General features: G+C 36.9%; 1 protein-coding gene across 4 annotated transcripts in view; it reads right to left on the bottom strand.

Moving 5' to 3' along the window:
- The window catches only part of dpp6a (dipeptidyl-peptidase 6a), a 435,379-nt gene that overhangs the window by 178,908 nt on the left and 236,495 nt on the right, over positions 1-19,976 (bottom strand). Inside the window, exon 1 of one of the 4 annotated variants that reach the window (XM_051882656.1) lies at positions 14,881-15,294. The exons of the other annotated variants lie outside the window; for them this stretch is intronic. Within the exon in view, the coding sequence (XP_051738616.1) occupies positions 14,881-14,937 (57 nt within the window). The 5' untranslated portion in view covers positions 14,938-15,294. Of the gene's footprint in view, positions 1-14,880; positions 15,295-19,976 lie in introns of those variants that run through there. 4 annotated transcript variants of the gene reach the window in all.

Here is a 19,976-nt window from a genome sequence, read left to right as displayed (position 1 = left end):
AACATATTTTTGCAGTGTTCAGAAATGTTGCCAATCACAAACATATCTGTTGATTTCTTCAATGCAATGGCCAATCAGAGGTGTTTAAGTTAGCAATGAACAAAAACTCTGGCATTTTGAGCGGTGATTGGAGTTCTGTTATGCAGTAGAGAAACAAGTGTATAGCCATCTTTAGAATTTTGTGTTTAAACTTCCGTTTTTTTTTTTTTCCCCTCTTTTTTGTCTGATTTTTTTTTTTGTTTTTTATCTCTGTATATTTCTATGGCATCACTGTTGAATATTAATTAGCTGGTGAAGTGGATTTACTTACTGTAGAGTTAGCGAAAGTTGTCATGAGCAACTTAAATGTCAGTAGACTGGGAAGATTTTAAAACGAATGGTTCATTCATAAATCCACAAGATCTTACTGTCATGCTGTGGAAATACAAACTGGAAAACAGAACACAATGAGCACAGTGCTGAAAAGGGGCAAGGCTGCATAAGGACTATAACAAACAATTATGTAAATAAGAGGTTCATTGTGCAGTCAGCTTAATTTTTTTTATAACAGTACTTTGTGAGAATGTGATGAACTAAGATAAGTGATAGCTTTTTAGTCATTATAAATGGAATGTTCTTTGCATGCTTTCTGCCATGCTAAATCCTGCATACAGTATGCTTGTTTTCTGTTCAAATTAACAGTGGTTTGTTAACATCACAAATCATTTTTGGGGGAGCGTTTATGCTGGGATGTGTAGTGAAATCTACTTAAATGTGAAATCTATTTAAATATGTTTTTAAAGAGGAACACATCTCCCTAGCCTTACCTTGGAGTTGGTTCACCCACCATATATGCAAAAGGTGTTAACCTGTTAGCCTGCCTCTGCTTTTTGGGAAAAAAAATGAAGAAATTGCATACTCACATTAAAATAGATACAGTTCATGAAGCCTTTGCACTACAAGCATAAGTGTGATCTGATTTGCAAGCAGACACTTGGCAGTTTTGTTTAAAGTCAGAATTAATTATTGTCTTAAAGGTGCATTATGTAAGATTTTCTATCCGCTAGAGGCCTATTCAAAACAAAGGCGTAGCTTGATGATGCCAAGTTTGAGTGCGGAATCTTGGGACATGTGGTCTTCACATCACAGCTGGTGGAAAACAATTGGGATAGGACTCGGGAAAAATCATGTTCATAGATGCGATTATTACTGTTACTGTAGTATGAAGCAGAGCAGGACCGAGTGTTGCAAGAGCTGAACGAGGCCGCTGGAGCGATTGCGCAACACACGCCACGAGCAGCGTAACTTTTATTATGCCACAGTCGCCGGCGCCGCTTCCGCTTTTCCGGTCATGAGTATGAGGTAACACAGCTCTGTTTATCATATTAGATACATTTGAGTGTGTTGAAAATGTTATAATGTTTCTCTGTGCGTTCACTCGGCGGCTGCTGTGAGACACTTGTTGCACACTGCAGTAAGCTAGATCGATTTTAGAATATCATATTAAATGCTGGATGGCTTGTGTTGATAAATGGCATGCAATTAATTTTAAAACGTATTGTATGATGGAGAAAATGCTGTATTACTGTTACTAAAAATAAAGCTGCATCTGATTATGCTATGTTAGCTACTTGACAAAATAGTGTTTTTGAAAGGGCTTTATGAAAATAAATAAATAAAATTGGCCTTTTTGCAGTCTATAAATTCAAAGCAGCTAAAACCATAGGCCTGTTCATGTTTTATTTCAAATAACTCTGAGATATTTTATTTTAAAACTCTGAGATTTGTGAAGTATTTTTTAAGAACATGTCATGTGATTTTATTTAGAGAAAACTCTAAAATGCCAACTGATATTCATTCACATCTTTTAAGTATCAATTCAGTGTATTGTCTCTATTGTTTTGTGGTGCAAACTGCCCCATTCAGTTTCAGTCTCCCATGCATACATTCACACCTCTCAGGCCAGGATACGGCTCTAATTATTATTCATTTTTCTTTATTATATTTACTGATGACTTTCTGTTCACCCTGTTTTAAATCCTCTTTTCTTTAATCAAACTTCTCACTTCACCTTCTTTGACCTTAACCTGTTAACCTTCACAAGGCCGTCGATGCACTGAAGCATTCTTTGTTTAAATTAGCTCAAATTTACTGTTAGATGTAATGTAATTACCTTGACAAACTATACGTCATTAAAAAGATCTAAGACTCAACTTCAATTTTAACCTCTGTTTTATTCTCAGAATCTTATAATGACCATAATTTGTTAATATGTGTCAGGAGTTATGAATATGAAAAACGGAATCGATACCTTTTCTTTGAAATAGATCTGTAAGATCGTCATGAACACGCTTGACAGAACAACACTGATGGATTATCATATGTTTATGTCAAATTTTTATACAGAGGAGTAATATTTATTCAATTTTTCCCAAAATGTGCAGATGTAATCATTCTGAGCGCTGGATACTCTGATGTACTGTGTTTTCAATTCATACTGGCAGCCTGAGGGCGGTCTGTGCACATTTAGTCCACAAATATCACTAGTAATGAAAAGGTATATCATGTGACATTCCAGGAAATAACAGAGGCTTCCAGAGATCGCTACTTTTCCAGAGATAGACACTTTTGAAGACAATAAACACAATTCCAACGATATATTTTTTATCTGTGTTCTTCATATCATGTTTGTTATTTTCATAATAATAGATTATATTTATAATGCAATGCTAATCAACATAGCTTTTATCATTGTGCAGAATACTATAAAAGAATATATTTTCTGTCTATTTTTTTTTTTTTATCTGAAGCCACATCAGATCACAGAAGGTTATTTAAAACACTCGACATGTGATATAAAGTAAGTTTGGAGCAAAAACTTGGTTTTAATCTCATAAATTGTCATGTATTGATGGTGTGCTAAGCTACATGCTAGCTAGCCTTAAGAAGCACCTGCTCCCTAGCTGTTATTATTATGAACATTTTGAAATGTAAAGCTCACTGAAATGTTTCTTTTTTCAAGAAAGGGATTTGATACAGTTTCAAAGAAGGTGAAGTGAGAAGTTTGATGAAAGAAATGAGGGATTAGATCTGTGTGAATGGAAAGTTGTTAGTAATTATAATAGAGACAAAAGAAAAGAATAACTAGAGCCATAACCAGGCCGGAGAGCTGTGAATGTGTTTAGAAGAGACTGAAACTTAATAGGGCTGTTTGCACCACTAAACAATAGAGACAATACACTGAATGGTTGCTTAGAAGATGGCAATAAACATCAGTTAGCATTTTAGAGTCTTCTCAAAATAAAATCACATGACATGATATTGAAAAGCATTTAATAAAACTCAAGAGTTTTAGACTCATTTTCAGATTTGAAACATAACATGGTCAGGCATGTGGATTTAGCTGCAGTGCATTTCTAAATTGCAACAAGGCCAACTTCAATTTTATTTTCATAAAGATATTTCATAAAAATAAATTTCTAATAACTTTACAAAACTTTTTATAAATATTTTTTTGATTATGACAATATTTAATTTTAACTTTACAGTAAACCGCAAAGTGTCTGATCATACTTATACTTTTAGCGCAAAGGGTTCATGAACTGTATCAGTTTTAGTTTGGGTATACCAATTCTTGAGATTTTTTCAAAAGCGGGGGTTCAGGTTAAAGGTTAAATGCCCTTCTTAAAAAAAAAAAAAAGAAACATTTCAATGATCTTTACTTTTCAAAATTAGTCATAAAACACAATGCATCTGATAAAAAACTAAAAAAAAAAAACCGTAAAAAAAAAAAAGAAATATTGTCATGGCAATTAAATGAAATACATAAGTTGAAGCTGAAGTTCTAAAATGACTAAAACTAAAACAAAATTAAAGTTAAATCGAAATATTTCAATATTTTAAAAAGGTTAAAAAAACCTAATGAAAATGACAAAAGCATAAAACAAAATTACTAAAACTTAAAATAAAATTAAAATGAAAACTGAAAAAAAAAAAAAAAATATATATATATATATATATATATATATAAAAGTATATAAATCATACCAAAATAACAGTTTCATTGTAAGTGCATTACTTTTTGAACAAATTGCTAATAAACAATGTCACAGATGCTGCCAATAGAGCTAAGCTTGTATTAAACCCATATGCACCTATGAGAGAGACTATATAGGCCTAAATGCATCTATGAGTGACAGATAAAGAAAGTTTGTGTACATATATCTCCTCTCTGAGGGATAGTGGATCTGTCTTGAGTCAACATATGGGCTCTAATACTGAGCCTCACTCTAAAGGCTAGGAGCTGCCCCAGGAGAGAGGGCACACACACCCTGCCAAACACACGTCCCACTGTCTGCTCCTTCTGTTCGTTACAGAACAGCCAGACAGCAACAAAGCTTGCAAGAAACCCTGAGTCATAAATAAATGTTCTTTTACATCAGATACCCCAGTTTACAGCAAGAAAGTCCAAAGTATAACATTACAAGCATGAAGATATTCTAGCCCCACATCCACACCCCAAGTAGACCCTAATAAAATATAGGATTGAAAAAAATATCTGCAAACATAAACAGAGGTCTGTTATGCAAAGTTGCACTCTCTTGGTTTTATGAAATCCAATTATCCAATTACGCCCTTGAGGAAAGCTGGCATTTTGAAATAAATGCCATCTAAATGAATCCACAGCTCCTGTATAACTAAACAGCCTGTTGATTGCCATTATTTAAACACACATTCAAAACATTCTGGTGACATTTTAGCAGCCAGTACAATTGAGGCGGCATGCCATATTAATTGCTAGGGAGGCGCTAGTCAAGATTTTTACAACTAATACCAATGTTTTTTGTTTTGTTTTGTTTTGTTTTAAATGAGGAGCTCTGTCATGTTCAGTTATATGCAAGCTCTCTGCTTATGGTGACTGTTAATCAAAAAAAAAAAAAGAAAAGAAAAAAAAAAGAAAACAAATATAAAATGGAAATTTTCCATATTTGGATACAGTATATAATTTAGGCCTATGAGGAAATATCAAACAGGGCTTAATGTCAAATTGATATTATATATTCCAGTGTAAATAAACTTAATTGTCATTGTTTAATGCAATTATTATTTGTAATGTTAATATATTTGTAATTTAATTATTTTTTATTGTATTCATTGCAATATATAAATATTGGGTCACACTTTATATTAGCTATCCTTACATCAACTACTATACAGGCTACTATTAAGGTCGGAAGGTTAGGGACAGGTTTGATGGTATGGGTAGGTTTAAGGTTTGGTTAAGGGGTAAAGGAATGGTCAACAGTGTAATTATACATGTACACTCTAAAAAATGCATGGCTGTTTCAGCCCATGTTTGGGTCAAATATGGACAAACCCAACTGTTGGGTTTAAAATTTTAATTTAAAAAATTTAAACCAACGGTTGGGTTTGTCCATATTTGACCCAGGCATGGGCTGAAACAACCCAGCATTTTTTAGAGTGTAATTACAGAAATTAATTACATGTAATTAAATGCAGGTATTTCTTTTAAATTACAAGTACAATGTAACATGTAGGCCTATATGTACACAATAAGTGCATTGTATCAAATGATTAATATAAATGTGAGTATATAGTAGACACCTAATATAAAGTGAGACCAACTATTGTATATATAATTATGATATTCAAAACTACATTCCCTGCCTTTTTATTTGGTTGGATGTCGGTAACATTAGTTCCTCTTTTATTTGTGGTTTATGACCAGAACACACTGTGAGGGAGAGCTGAGAAGGGAGTGGAGGATCAGCATGTGCGAGACTGAACAGCTGCTGCTGTTAATGCCGTTTTCTTTTAATAATCACATCGGTGATGACGTGAAAGTGATATAGAAGTCTTAAAGTACTTGTGTCTTCAAGATGCAATTGGTTTTTGTGATCAGTCAAGGTTAGAGACCACAGATTGAGTACATAAGGGAAAGAGAGCAACATTTTTCTTGTGCAGTTTTTCCTCAAGTTTTACTTGTATAGAGCTGTCACAATAATACTTATGAGTATAGCAGCTCACCGACCCTACACTGACTAACTTCGCTGACGTCTTCCATATATTCGCCGAGTGACCAAAGAACTAGGCTACCGGTATGTAAAATCTTTGGAGTGACTCCCATCAGCGCAGAATCGTGACGAATATTGATCTAAAGTTACGTAAAAGTCACATAAATTCTGATATGACTGTTCAGATTGAGGTCGCACTGCAAAACATTGGACCTGTATTTGATTAGGACCATCTATGGAAGTGGCTCAAATCAGAATTAAAATGATTAGATTCCATGTTGTTTTTTGCTGTTCACACTGTTATGAAAAAACAAATCCGAGTCATATATGAGCAAAAAAAAAATATGATCTGGGCGACTTTTGCCTGCAATCTGAACGTAGCCTTGGTCAATGCGGTAAAACTTGAACCTGTTGTGAAATTTGTGAAATGTTTTGTCCACTAAAATTTGCTGAACAAGGGTAAATGTGATGGCACATTTAGCTTTTTTACACTTCTGCTTCATTTTAGCCATGCAGGTGTAGGGAGTGAAATTAAAGGTTATAAATAATATTCTACAGCTTCAAATAGGATTTGGGGGATAATATCATGAGAACAGTGCCCTGCAATTTAGATCGTGAGAGAGAACAGTCTGCGTGGCAGTTGTGATAGCGGAGAGAGAGATGAGATGCACAAAAATACCAGTTAATAACTTTTTTTTTTTTTTAATAATAATAGTACTTTAATAATAATGCAACATCATCTTTTATAACGAGATTTTAAATGTAATAAACGAAAGAAAAAACTGTTAACAGTTTAAAGAAATTAAAGTATTTTTTTCAAGATATTTTAAAATTTTTGCTGCATGGTTAAAAATAAACACGCTACTTGCATTTTTGAGAGGAAAAAAGATCTTGTATACATCGCATTTTATTATTACATTCAGAAATAATCGAAAATACCGCTAAATAAAGCAAAATGTTTACAAACATTATAAACACTATAAAACTATAGGCTATTTTACTTCCCCTCACTCCACAAATCCTCTAAAGTTAACAGTGTTCAGGCCATATAAACGTCAAGGCAAAACAAATTAATTTAAAGTGAAACTGAAGCCTACCTGTCTCATTTGGCACGAATCCAAATGTTTCCATATTCGCAATGTATTTGGATGCTAAATTTTTATTTATTAGCCTATGTAAATTAGGCTTTGTACTTCATTTACATTATCGACGCAGAACATCATCCTTCACAGGTAACAGCACAGTGAGGCAGTGGTCATGCTGAACAGCAAAGATTGTATTACGGATTATTTAAACTGAGCAGTGAAACTTTCTATATGTTTGGTTGACTGTATTTTATTTTGATAATGAACCGGCTGCGATGTTAAGTTATCAATGCTAGAATATGTTGAGGCGCCGGCGTGATCACTGGATTTTTTTTTTTTTTTTTTTTTTTTAAGAGAGGAAACTGTTACTCGTAATTTATGGTAATACAGATAGAAGCAAGACATCATTCAAAACTGTAAAGCTTTTGTAAAATAAAGAAAACAAACAGGATGCTGCTTTCTGCCATCTCGGTTTCCTTCCCATGAACTTTGGAGCGTGTCACACTGAACCGAAATTCATCACATTTTTTTCTTTTGTTTTGTAATTATTTAAATATATTTCACTCAGGGGCCTATATATTGCATATTACCTGCCAGTTGGTGACATATCCTTAGAAAAACTAATGCCAGCGTGACTTACCTATGATCACTAACGTTGGATGCGTCAACGTCACATTTGCATAAGCCATACTATTTGAATTCATGATTGGTTGACTGCCAAATTAAAATATTAAACAGAATGATAAAATAACGTTAACCGGCCATTAACCGGTTAATGGCCATTTCAAATAAGCGTTTATGTTCATAATGATTAACTTTGATTTCGTTTCCGTTTCTGGTTATGTTCCTGTCAAAATTTTGTTAGTTTCTGGTGCTTGTTTTCATTCCTTGAACCGGTTCGGAGCCCTGATCAGAACAATCACACACACGTTTGTCTAATTCATATTTGTACGACTATTAAATAAATTATGTGAAAACAAATGATAACATCTAATGATAAATACGCTTTTACGGAATCTTTACAAATTAAGTTAAAATGTTACCAGTGTGTATAGATGTCTGGTAACGCTTTATTTTAGGATTCATTTCTCACTTTTAACTAGTAGTTTATTAGCATAGATATTACTAGTATATTGGTTATTTATAAAGCACATATTAATGCCTTATTCTGCATGACCTTATTCTACATCCCTTAATCCTACCCAAAACACACTGCATGGAAATTCTACACACTGCACGGAACAAAGCAAAAATGGTTTGTACACAGACATTTGTTTTTGCAACTGATATAAAACAAAGACTGGCTTAAACTCATCACTTCTGGACGCCATCACCACTCGGCTGTATGCTCATAAAAACTCATAAACAGACATTTTGCTGAGATTTAGAAAAATCCGCCTGTCACCTCAAAGTGACGCACTATTATAATCTTATTTTGTCCTACCATTTGCACCACCGCCCACTGGCAGCTGGCATTTGTCTTATGAGTGATGGTGATTTTGAGGGTTTATAAATTATAGGAAATAAATGGTCACTCACACACGGCACAAGCGGGTCAGGGGCTTGTCCTGCTGTGTGTGTGCATGTGAGCTGTCGGATCAGTGCACCAGTGAGTATATGTGTTTCTGTGTGTGTGATTATAGGCTGAAACTGCCTTGCTCTGCAGCAGTGCAAGGAGTGCAGCCTATACATTAGGGGTGAAACGGTTCTCGGTAAAAAAATCGAACCGTACCGTTCTGCACACTCGGTTCGGCGCGCACTTGCACCGCGGTTCATCTCATATCTGACGACACATACGCATCTATAATATGGTTTGTAGAAAATAAATAATAGGCTAATGTATATTTCTGTCGATAGATACGCATTCTGGCTTCCCATAAACTTTGTTCAACGCGAGTGTCGTATGCTCTATATGACCAGTCATTTACACCGTCATCACCCAGGTGTTGATAGCGCGCGAGCGCAGGTGAGACCTGAACTGCACACGTTGCTATCTGCGTTTAAACTAAACTCATTTAAGCCTTGCCAATTTAAACCTTTGAGTGCAAAGCGCGAAAGAGAACTTACACGCGTGCTGTGAGAAGATTTGTGCACTCATCCGAAGCGTGCACGCGAAAGCGCGTGTACAGCGCGCAAATATTGAGGTCGTTTTCAAGTCTCGTGCTTGAACGGACAAATTTACACGAAATTATGTCAACATGCCCGTCTTGGAGAGTATCCTAGCAAGCATAGTCGGTTATGTCTTAAGTGAACTTATACACTCGAGAAAGAACACATGTGTTCAGTATCAGTGTACTGATCCGTGTATTATGTCTTAAAGAGACAGCAGCCCTTGCATTCCTGCTGTCTGAATGTGTTTTTAATGTAAATCAAACAACAAAAGACAAGGAAATCACTCATTGCTTATGACTGAATAGTAACGTAATAATTAATAATGATTGATCTTTATTTAATATATACAGTGAAGATTACATGCAATGTTGTTTTACATATTAGCTACTTTATTCAATTTCTGCACCTGAAAACTGGATTCCTTGAAAACCTGAAAAGCTTTATTTATTTGTATCTTTGCTTTACTGTATTTATTTGTGCTATTTGATTATTTGTTATTTTCTTTATTTTTATTTGACAGTAGTAATTTTTTACCTGAACATAGCACATACCGAACCATACCGAAACCGTGAGCCTAAAACCGTGATACAAACCGGACTGTGAGTAATCTGAACCGTTGCACCCCTACTATACATCAGTGTGATCATGTGCCAAACATCACTTGATAATTGGATCCATCTTTTGGCAAAAGACAAGCATGTGGCGTATAAATTCATGTGTTTGAGTATGTATGTTCATATGTATACAAAATATCTATTATATCTATATCTATTATACTTCATCATCACGATAATAATAATATAGTGTGGTCTGCCATTAGTGGATATTTTCTGATGCTGCATGGCCTTAGTAAAAGTGATAAAAGATATCTCTTTCATGTTTGTTCATGTTTTTGTCCTAACCAGCCACAACTTCACAAGCAGCACATTTTGTGGGTACTGGTTTCTATTTTGCTGCAATGCCTCAGGTAGCCTGGTCCACATAAAAATGCATTGGACCAATGTAATGCTCCTTTATCTGCAAACAAATCCAACATAAACAAGAGGAGATTCAACGTTAAAGTTTGGAATCATGCATTATATGACAAATCGCTTAAACTAAAACCATAAAAGATAAGCATTACCTAAATCATGAACGTTCTGTTCTCTACTTTATATTCTACAGTGCATTGCATAAGAGCACAAAAACAGTTCTAGGGTGTGTTTCCCAAAAGCACTGTTAGCCATTATTAATTGCACCTACACCTACTGTACATTTGTTTTTGCAATTGATATAAAACAGAGGCATCTCCTCCACTAACTTAAACCCATCAATTCTGGACACCAGAACCATTCAGCTGTATGCTCATTTAAACTCATAAGACATTTTGCTGAGATTTAGAAAAATCTGCCTCTCACCTCAAAGTGATGCACTATTGTAATCTTATTTTGTCCTACCATTTGCACCACCGCCCACTGGCAGCTGGCATTTGTCTTGTGAGTGATGGTGATATTACGGGTTTATGAATTTAAGGAAATAAATGGTCACTCGCACACAGCACAAGCAGGTCAGGGGGTCATCCTGCTGTGCAACATAGTTCAACAATTTGTGTTTCCTGAAACCATAATTCCAACGAACACTCACAAACAACACTGCAAAGTTGTGTGTTTGGGACTACAGCTCTCAATCTGTGGTTAAAAGCACATGACATGTGGACTTTAAATAGATCATGCTCAGCAAAATAAGCAGGCTAACATGCAATACAATTTCTTTCATTCCATAAATTAACAAATTTCATTCTACATCTGAATGTTAAGAGAATGAAAGTGCTGGTTTTGTAGAGTGCACATGTGTGAATGTGCTCTAGCACACGGGAGAACCCCGTAAGAGCATTTGAATCAAATGCTGGCAAAACAACAAAGAATTAAAATTAGCAAAGTAGTCCTCAAATACAGTGTTAATTATTTATAATAATCTGACATTAATTAGCAGGACGTCTATATTGTTGAACCAACATGCTTTGAATGACAGATGTTAGGGCTGCACGATTATTTGAAATTAAACCGAATGTGATTTGGCAAACGCTGCAGTTTTTATGCGCAGCTTGTCAGTGAAGCATGACTCTGTGATCAGTAGTAAATACACTCCATCTGAAAACCAGAGGGCGCTCTTGTGCAGAAACTCCAAATATGCCCACAGAAGATAACGCATGTCCTTCCAGGAAATCCCTATGGGACACTATCGCTGTAGCTGAATAATCAGAAGATTGAAACACTTTGATTAAACATGACTAATAAACACAACTACGACAATATATGGTTTATCCGAGTTCTTCAAGCTTTCTCAGGTATTTTCATGATAATAAAGTATATTTATAAATGGGGCTGCCCCCCTAATAGTCGACCAACCCTTAGTCGACGGCTTAATCGACCGAAATTTTATTAGTCGCTTACCCGCAGGTAAGAAAATCCAAAGGAAGTGGCGAAGTCACGTATCGTTAGCAGCTGATCTATGTGGTAATTACAGTAATCGGGCAAGACATCCAAACGCTTGCCTTTCATTCATTGACCTCAAACATGAAACATGTAATTAGTAGCAACTTTACATGGCCGTTCACTTTAATGTTAATCTAGAAAAATGTGGGCTATTCAAGTGTTTGTGTGGAGTGTGAAAGCTGAATATAGCGCGCTTACTGCATGACCTCTAACATCGAGGCACCGGTGCGATCAGTTGTGCTTAAAATGCTCCGTAATTTTTGGTCATGCAGATAAGAGTAATACACCTTTTGAATCTGTACTTTTATTTGTGTGCACTCACAATAACAACAAAATGTTGTGCTTTTGTAAAATAATGAAAGCAAACAGGGTGCGCTTTCTGCTGTCTCTATCTGTGAACTTGAGCGCACCAAAAAAGAAAAAGAAAAGAACCGAAAGTCCATGTAAACTTGCCTCACAGACATGTAAAATATATCTACAGAAAGCAAAAAGTCTACTTTTAAATTAACCAATTAAAATGGAAAACAAATATTCTTCGGTTATGTAATGCGTATGAAACGTGCATATAGGCACATCCACTACTGTGGAAATGACGAGTCAACATCGACACTAGTTTATCAAATAATTATTAAAATGTTAAAGCAATCTCCTTGCTGTTTTCCCCCGATGCATTCATAATCATTACTTATACCGGTGCGCTGATTAGGCTATGTAGGCATGAAAAGGCTCATTATTATGATTTATATGGTTTATTAATAAACATGCAATTATTCGACTAATCGCTTGAAATGAACGACTACTAGTCTACCAGGAAAATCTTTAGTCAAGAACAGCCCTATTTATAATGCAATGCTAATCGACATAGCCTTCATCACTGTATAGAATACTGTGAAATGATTTGTGTGCCTTATTCTGTGTAAGAAGCCACATCATCTCACAGAAGGATGTTATTTCAAACACTCGATTGACCTTATGAAGTGAGTTTGGAGTAAAAACATGTTATTAAATGTTGTCTTTTGTTGGACAAGAGGTTCATAAATGCTTCTCATGTTTGTAAAGATGTTAAACACGTGTTGCTTTTTCAAATGCAAGTTATAAGCGACTCAAACTCGGAGTGCTTTCAGATGGAGCAGCATTTACTACTGATCTACTGATTTACAGCCTTTGCGATTTCATAATCGCACTAAGCCAAATCGGTTTAAGCGCAATTTCGGGTTAATTTCGATTAATCGTGCAGTCCTAATGGATGTGCGAAAAAGTTGCTAGTGTGACCAGCTAGTTAATTTCTCCAATGACACATCATACTATAGTGGTTAAGCAGCGAGTTACGTTGCTCTACGGGAAACGTGCCCCTGATTGGCTATGTTTTGTGACAGCACATTTTTGCATTCACTGTGGACAGACAAATTGCTTGACACTGAAATCTTGTTGTAACATACAAAGGAAACAGTTCAAGAAAAAAATATATGACTGTGTCAGCATGTTGAGGTCTGTATGTGAGCATGCTCAAAGGCATCATTGATGAATGGTTAAAGATTTTGCTGCTGCATCACTCCCTTTCACCTCAGCTCCACTGTTAAAAAAACACAAGCTTTCTCCCTTTCTCTTAAGAATACTATTCCTTCTCCATTAAACTGAACTCCAAACACAATTAAAAAAAAATATGGCAGCATAAAAAACAGATTTGTTTTGCATTGCATTATGGCAATCAATCAATTCTGTATTCTGAATTAATTAAATGTCAACTAATCAGTTTAGTCACATATCAATATTTGCTGAGAAAGACCCCCAAATGAAGATGAAGAAATGAAAGACGCACAATATTGTGGCAGACAAGTAGAACTAAAAAAGCTGTAGAAGTCAAAATATTGTTTGATTTACTTTTGAATCATTGAACGTAAGTCGATCACAGGCCTCCAGTACACAGTTATCCATTTTACAATCGAGTTAGTCAATCTTTACAAGTCAGACTTATGGCAAACAGGACATATTCTTGTATTCACCCTGCACTATTTTCTAATTGTTGGTGTAGGTACACATACAGATTCACACTTTTGCCTGTTTTATCAGCATTTAGTGGCATGGGTTTTAAGACACTGTGTCAACTTAAAAAGTAGTTATATGAAGGGTATACTTCAAGCTTGAATTGCTCAGATAGTAGGAAAGTCCCTCATTACAGATTTATATAGTATTATGTGCATTTATAAATGGTATACATGTACGGTAGATGGAAATCTCAACTTTACTCTTTGGGTGATTATTGCCTTTAAAAAACAGTGGAAGAAAAGAAGATCTACTGTTCCTATAGTCAGAGTTTGCCTGCCCTTGACATGTTCACCTGCCCTCTCTCTGCTGTCTCTAGCGGGGCTCCCACCTTTCACACAGCTTTACCTGCACTGCACTTTGTTCCTGTCAGTATTGCCTGTGGCTGTTTCTGTACCGGCTTCCACTCTTTCTCTCTCGAAATCAAGCACAGTCGTGCACTGTTGGGTTAGTCAAGGTAATATTTTGAAAAGAGAGAGAAGTGATGTGATTTAAGCTGTTATAAAATATGTTCTCAGGTGATTATCATCAGATATATTATTTGGTCATTATTTTTATTACTATGAGAACAAGTTCTGTTTTTCTGACAGGAGACGGTCAAGAGATACGCAGCATAAAAATTCATAATAATGTGGAAAAAAAAATTCTGGCAATAAAAAAAAAAAAATCTGACAATATAATATGATAAAAGGACATTTAATTAATAGTCTTGTTGACTACAAGCCTTTATCAGTTATCTTGGTAATGTCAGGAGATAAATTTTCGATTACTTTAACAATCTTTTGACTTTCATGCAAATAATATAGATTATTTTCCAATTACATGGAACGTGTAAACCAGAATGAACAGCTTATCAGACTTACTATATGCATGTATAAATTTCCAGCTGACTGGAGAAGCTAATAACTTTAAACCGGCAGGCTAGTTAGTCATCACTGGGTAAAGAAAGCTACGTTCTCCTTGAAGATCAAATGGTCGAAAATCTTCTGCCAATACTTCTGGTGTGTTCATAACACATTTAAAACAATTTAAGAGATTGAACTGTTACTTTCTGTTAGTTTTACAAATCACCTCACGTTTAACTAAAGCAATTTACCTCTTGAAATTAATATAGTATATCTCCGTCCAGTAAAAAATAAATCACTTCAGTACCTGATCTTGCGGTTGAGCTGCTTTGGTCGATATATTTGACTCCTTTGCTGTGGTCATGATAACAAATTACCACAGACAGCAAGAGGCATTCAGTTTGTGACGAGACTGCTGACGGTTACACAGAGAGAAGATGCTGAAGGGGAACGGTAGAAATGCAGCAAAATCCCAGTGAGACGATTTGATCTTTAGAGTCGTTCTTCGTAGGATCGGTGCGCCACTGTTGCTAAATTACACTCAGAAAGAGAGAGAGAGAGAAGCAGAGTAAAAAGGGACACGGAGAACACCGATCACAGCCTGGTTACCGAGACCGGTCGACTGCGAGCACACGAGCTCTTCTCATCCTCCTTCACTCGCTTGCCGCCTTTTTCACCCCCGCCTCTGTGCACCAGGCGCACACACGCGCGCGGCTACCGTCTTTTCACCTTCTGAGGCGAGCAAACGAAAAGGTGGCAAGTATGTGCGTAGGCTACGTGTGTTTTGTGCATTATGAAAAGTTCGTGTTCGTATATGACAGTCATTATATTACAGAAATATATACGTGATTTGGCATGGCAGAAAGTGCGCAAAGAGCGCTTCCTTGCCACTAAAAAGCTGTCACCTTTAGTTAATCGTGTTATCACGATGTTCCGTTATTAATCCACGAAGCTGTCTGCATAATGAATCTCTTGATTACACAATGCCTACACTTTGTTTGTTATAATGATAGGATTTGCGAGCGAATTAGCACAAAAACTCGGCGTTTTGAGCGGTAGGCTGAGTGGATTCTTAACGGCCATCGCGTTCAATCAACAGAAATGTCTGTGATTGGCTACGTTATTCAAAGCTGCAAAAAAAAAAAAAAAAAAACACGTAAATAGATACATTTGACGCTCTCCAGAGCGCACATACAGGTGCTGGTCATATAATTAGAATATCATCAAAAAGTTGATTTATTTCACTAATTCCATTCAAAACGTGAAACTTGTATATTATATTCATTCATTACACACAGACTGATATATTTCAAATGTTTATTTCTTTTAATTTTGATGATTATAACTGACAACTAAGGAAAATCCCAAATTCAGTATCTCAGAAAATTAGAATATTGTGAAAAGGTTCAATATTAAAGACACCTGGTGCCACACTCTAATCAGCTAATTAACTCAAAACACCTGCAAAGGCCTTTAAATGGTCTCTCAGTCTAGTTCTGTAGGCTACACAATCATGGGGAAGACTGCTGACTTGACAGTTGTCCAAAAGACGACCATTGACACCTTGCACAAGGAGGGCAAGACACAAAAGGTCATTGCAAAAGAGGCTGGCTGTTCACAGAGCTCTGTGTCCAAGCACATTAATAGAGAGGCGAAGGGAAGGAAAAGATGTGGTAGAAAAAAAGTGTATAAGCAATAGGGATAACCGCACCCTGGAGAGGATTGTGAAACAAAACCCATTCAAAAATGTGGGGGAGATTCACAAAGAGTGGACTGCAGCTGGAGTCAGTGCTTCAAGAACCACTACGCACAGACGTATGCAAGACATGGGTTTCAGCTGTCGCATTCCTTGTATCAAGCCACTCTTGAACAACAGAAGCGTCTCGCCTGGTTTGATGATATTCTAATTATATGACCAGCACCTGTAGATATGCACTGATTCGTTTTCCAAATACGTTTCACCAATATGCTATTGTTACAGAGAAAACTGATTCTAGACCAGCAGTTATAGGCAGCTTTTCCATCTAAAAGCAATCAGTAACAGCAGCAGGCAATGATTTGAGTGAGAAAATCCCATGCTAGTCTCAAGTCCTAGGCTAAAGCCCAAAGTATACTTAGTGTCCGCACACCATCCACATGAAGTATTTTCCGCAGCCTTCCACATCCGCTAGATCCGCAAAATCCACTAGATAGTGCACATACGCCGAACACGTCTTTCCGCGTCTCATGGTCAAAGGAAGGCTCGCGCACTCAACTGTGCGCGAGACAGAGCGGAACGCGGTAAATGAATGATATCTTAAAATGAATGATGCCTTAAAGCCCAAAGTAAACTTCGGCCATCCTCACCCGCGCACCTTCCCGCATGACGTAATTTTCATCACCAGGAGGGTCCGCAGACGTCCGCAAACCCCGTCTGCGTGCATCCCATTTTTTGAGACCTCGCGGACGGTCGTATACAACAGTGCATATGCGAGTGACTTGAACGCTTGAAAACAAAATCCACTAGATAGTGCACAGGCGCCGAACGCGTCTTTCCGTGTTCATGGCCAAAGGAGTAGGCCTATACTTTGAAAGGATCGAGACGGAGTGGAATGCGGATGGCCGAAGTATACTTTGGACTTTAAGGCCCGGATATAGTTTTCCTCGTTCAGGGCCCGTATGTATAACGCCGCTCAGAGTAAAATTTTAGTCTTAAGTGTGTCAAAATTCTAAGAATGACGTAATTTTACTCTTATTCTTAGACTTAAGAATAAGTATGATTCATAAAGGTTCCTCGAACGCTGCTGGCATGTGAGGCGAGTGCATTAACAATGACGCTAAACACCTCATGCTCTAGCGAGCGTCAGTGTGCAGTAGTTTAACTGCACAACTCTCACTATTTGGCCGCTGTTACACATGCAATACGAGAGTGCATGTCTGTTTATCACAGCTGACGCGCAACAAAATGCTTCACGAAAAATAAAGCGCAGATGATGAACTAACAACAAGAAAGCACAAACAATTATTTTACAGTACACAAGAGTAAATACAAACAAGAGTTTCTTGTTAATCGCCAACAGAACAGCAGCTCCAGACAATCAAAACCCAGTGTTACTCACATGATAAGGAATCAAAGCAGCCTCTGCATCTGTTTTCAGGCCTTCCTGCTTAGCTCTCTCCAGCGCTGGAAAGCTTTTCTAATAAAAACGCGGTCCTAAAGCGCTTGCACAGTCATAAACCTTCATTGCAGTGATATTCTTTTGAGCTCTTTAGTATTGTGTAAACTTACCACAATAAACATAGTGGCCAAAATTGATGTGCAAAGTTTTTTTTTTTTTTTTAAATGACCCTACAATTTTGCTTAAACCATCAAAATATGAAAATATTTTTATTTTTATGTTTATATTATTTAAATGTTTTAAAATATGACATTGACTACAACATAATCAGTTTTTAATATTTCATTGGTTCTCTCTTGTTTTTGCATGTGTTCGTAATTACTTTGCATGACAGCCTAGCCAAAAATAATTTGAAATAATTAGAAATTTCATTTCATTATCACACATGAAACAATTGACTCCAAGCACAGCTACACGATATGCTTACATCTTTTAACACATTTTTAAAAATATCTGAATTAAGGTTGAAGATGTCAATTTTCATATGGCTGGACATCACATTTGGCCACTACTCTACAGCACTTCATTGACTTTCCAACTGACCATCAAACCATGTGGCAAAAGCAAGCCACTTTTATGTTGACTGTGGGCTTCCCTGAAGTTGTTGGAGCCATTGATGGAACTCATGTTCACATCATTGCTCTAACTGTAAATGAGGAGACATGTATCAATAGAAAAAGATTCCACACCGTCAATACTAATTTGTGATAATTTTGCACATTGAAAAGCTATTTTTAAAAATAAATTAAAATATTAAAACTTTTCAGTGTCTTTTTCAATGATTTTTTTTTATAATAACATTAAATGATTGGTGTCATGCTGCTGTGACTTCACCCTTGCAGACTCGCTATTGGCTGATTCAGAGGTTGAGTACAGCCATTTTGAGTTGACATCACTGTAGTCCTTAGTTCACAACACTTAAGTACGACTTGTGTCAGCACTTAAGAATCAGTCTTATACTTTACTAAAAGTTGCTTTTAGCTTCTTTATAAAAGTCTCCTACTCTTAGAAAAGTCCTACTCTTTACTAAGAATTTTTTGACACTTACAGTGGGTACGGAAAGTATTCAGACCCCCTTCAATTTTTCACTCTTTGTTATATTGCAGCCATTTGCTAAAATCATTTAAGTTCATTTTTTTTCCTCATTAATGTACACACAGCACCCCATATTGACAGAAAAACACAGAATTGTTGACATTTTTGCAGATTTATTAAAAAAGAAAAACTGAAATATCACATGGTCCTAAGTATTCAGACCCTTTGCTGTGACACTCATTTATTTAACTCAGGTGCTGTCCATTTCTTCTGATCATCCTTGAGATGGTTCTACACCTTCATTTGAGTCCAGCTGTGTTTGATTATACTGATTGGACTTGATTAGGAAAGCCACACACCTGTCTATATGAGACCTTACAGCTCACAGTGCATGTCAGAGCAAATGAGAATCATGAGGTCAAAGAAACTGCCTCAAGAGCTCAGAGACAGAATTGTGGCAAGGCACAGATCTGGCCACGGTTACAAAAAAAATTCTGCTGCACTTAAGGTTCCTAAGTGCACAGCGGCCTCCATAATCCTTAAATGGAAGACGTTTGGGACGCCAGAACCCTTCCTAGAGCCGGCCGTCCGGCCAAACTGAGCTATCGGGGGAGAAGAGCCTTGGTAAGAGAGGTAAAGAAGAACCCAAAGATCACTGTGGCTGAGCTCCAGAGATGCAGTCGGGAGATGGGAGAAAGTTGTAGAAAGTCAACCATCACTGCAGCCCTCCACCAGTCGGGGCTTTATGGCAGAGTGGCCCGACGGAAGCCTCTCCTCAGTGCAAGACACATGAAAGCCCGCATGGAGTTTGCTAAAGATGGTGAGAAATAAGATTCTCTGGTCGGATGAGACCAAGATAGAACTTTTTGGCCTTAATTCTAAGCGGTATGTGTGGAGAAAACCAGGCACTGCTCATCACCTGTCCAATACAGTCCCAACAGTGAAGCATGGTGGTGGCAGCATCATGCTGTGGGGGTGTTTTTCAGCTGCAGGGACAGGACGACTGGTTGCAATCGAGGGAAAGATGAATGCGGCCAAGTACAGGGATGTCCTGGACGAAAACATTCTCCAGAGTGCTCAGGACCTCAGACTGGGCCGAAGGTTTACCTTCCAACAAGACAATGACCCTAAGCACACAGCTAAAATAACGAAGGAGTGGCTTCACAACAACTCCGTGACTGTTCTTGAATGGCCCAGCCAGAGCCCTGAC

The sequence above is a fragment of the Ctenopharyngodon idella genome, chromosome 23, assembly GCF_019924925.1.
Source record: "Ctenopharyngodon idella isolate HZGC_01 chromosome 23, HZGC01, whole genome shotgun sequence".
In the NCBI taxonomy this organism is placed as follows: domain Eukaryota; kingdom Metazoa; phylum Chordata; class Actinopteri; order Cypriniformes; family Xenocyprididae; genus Ctenopharyngodon; species Ctenopharyngodon idella.
The sequence above is the reverse complement of the archived record's forward strand: the minus strand, read 5'-3'. Positions and strand labels throughout refer to the sequence as shown.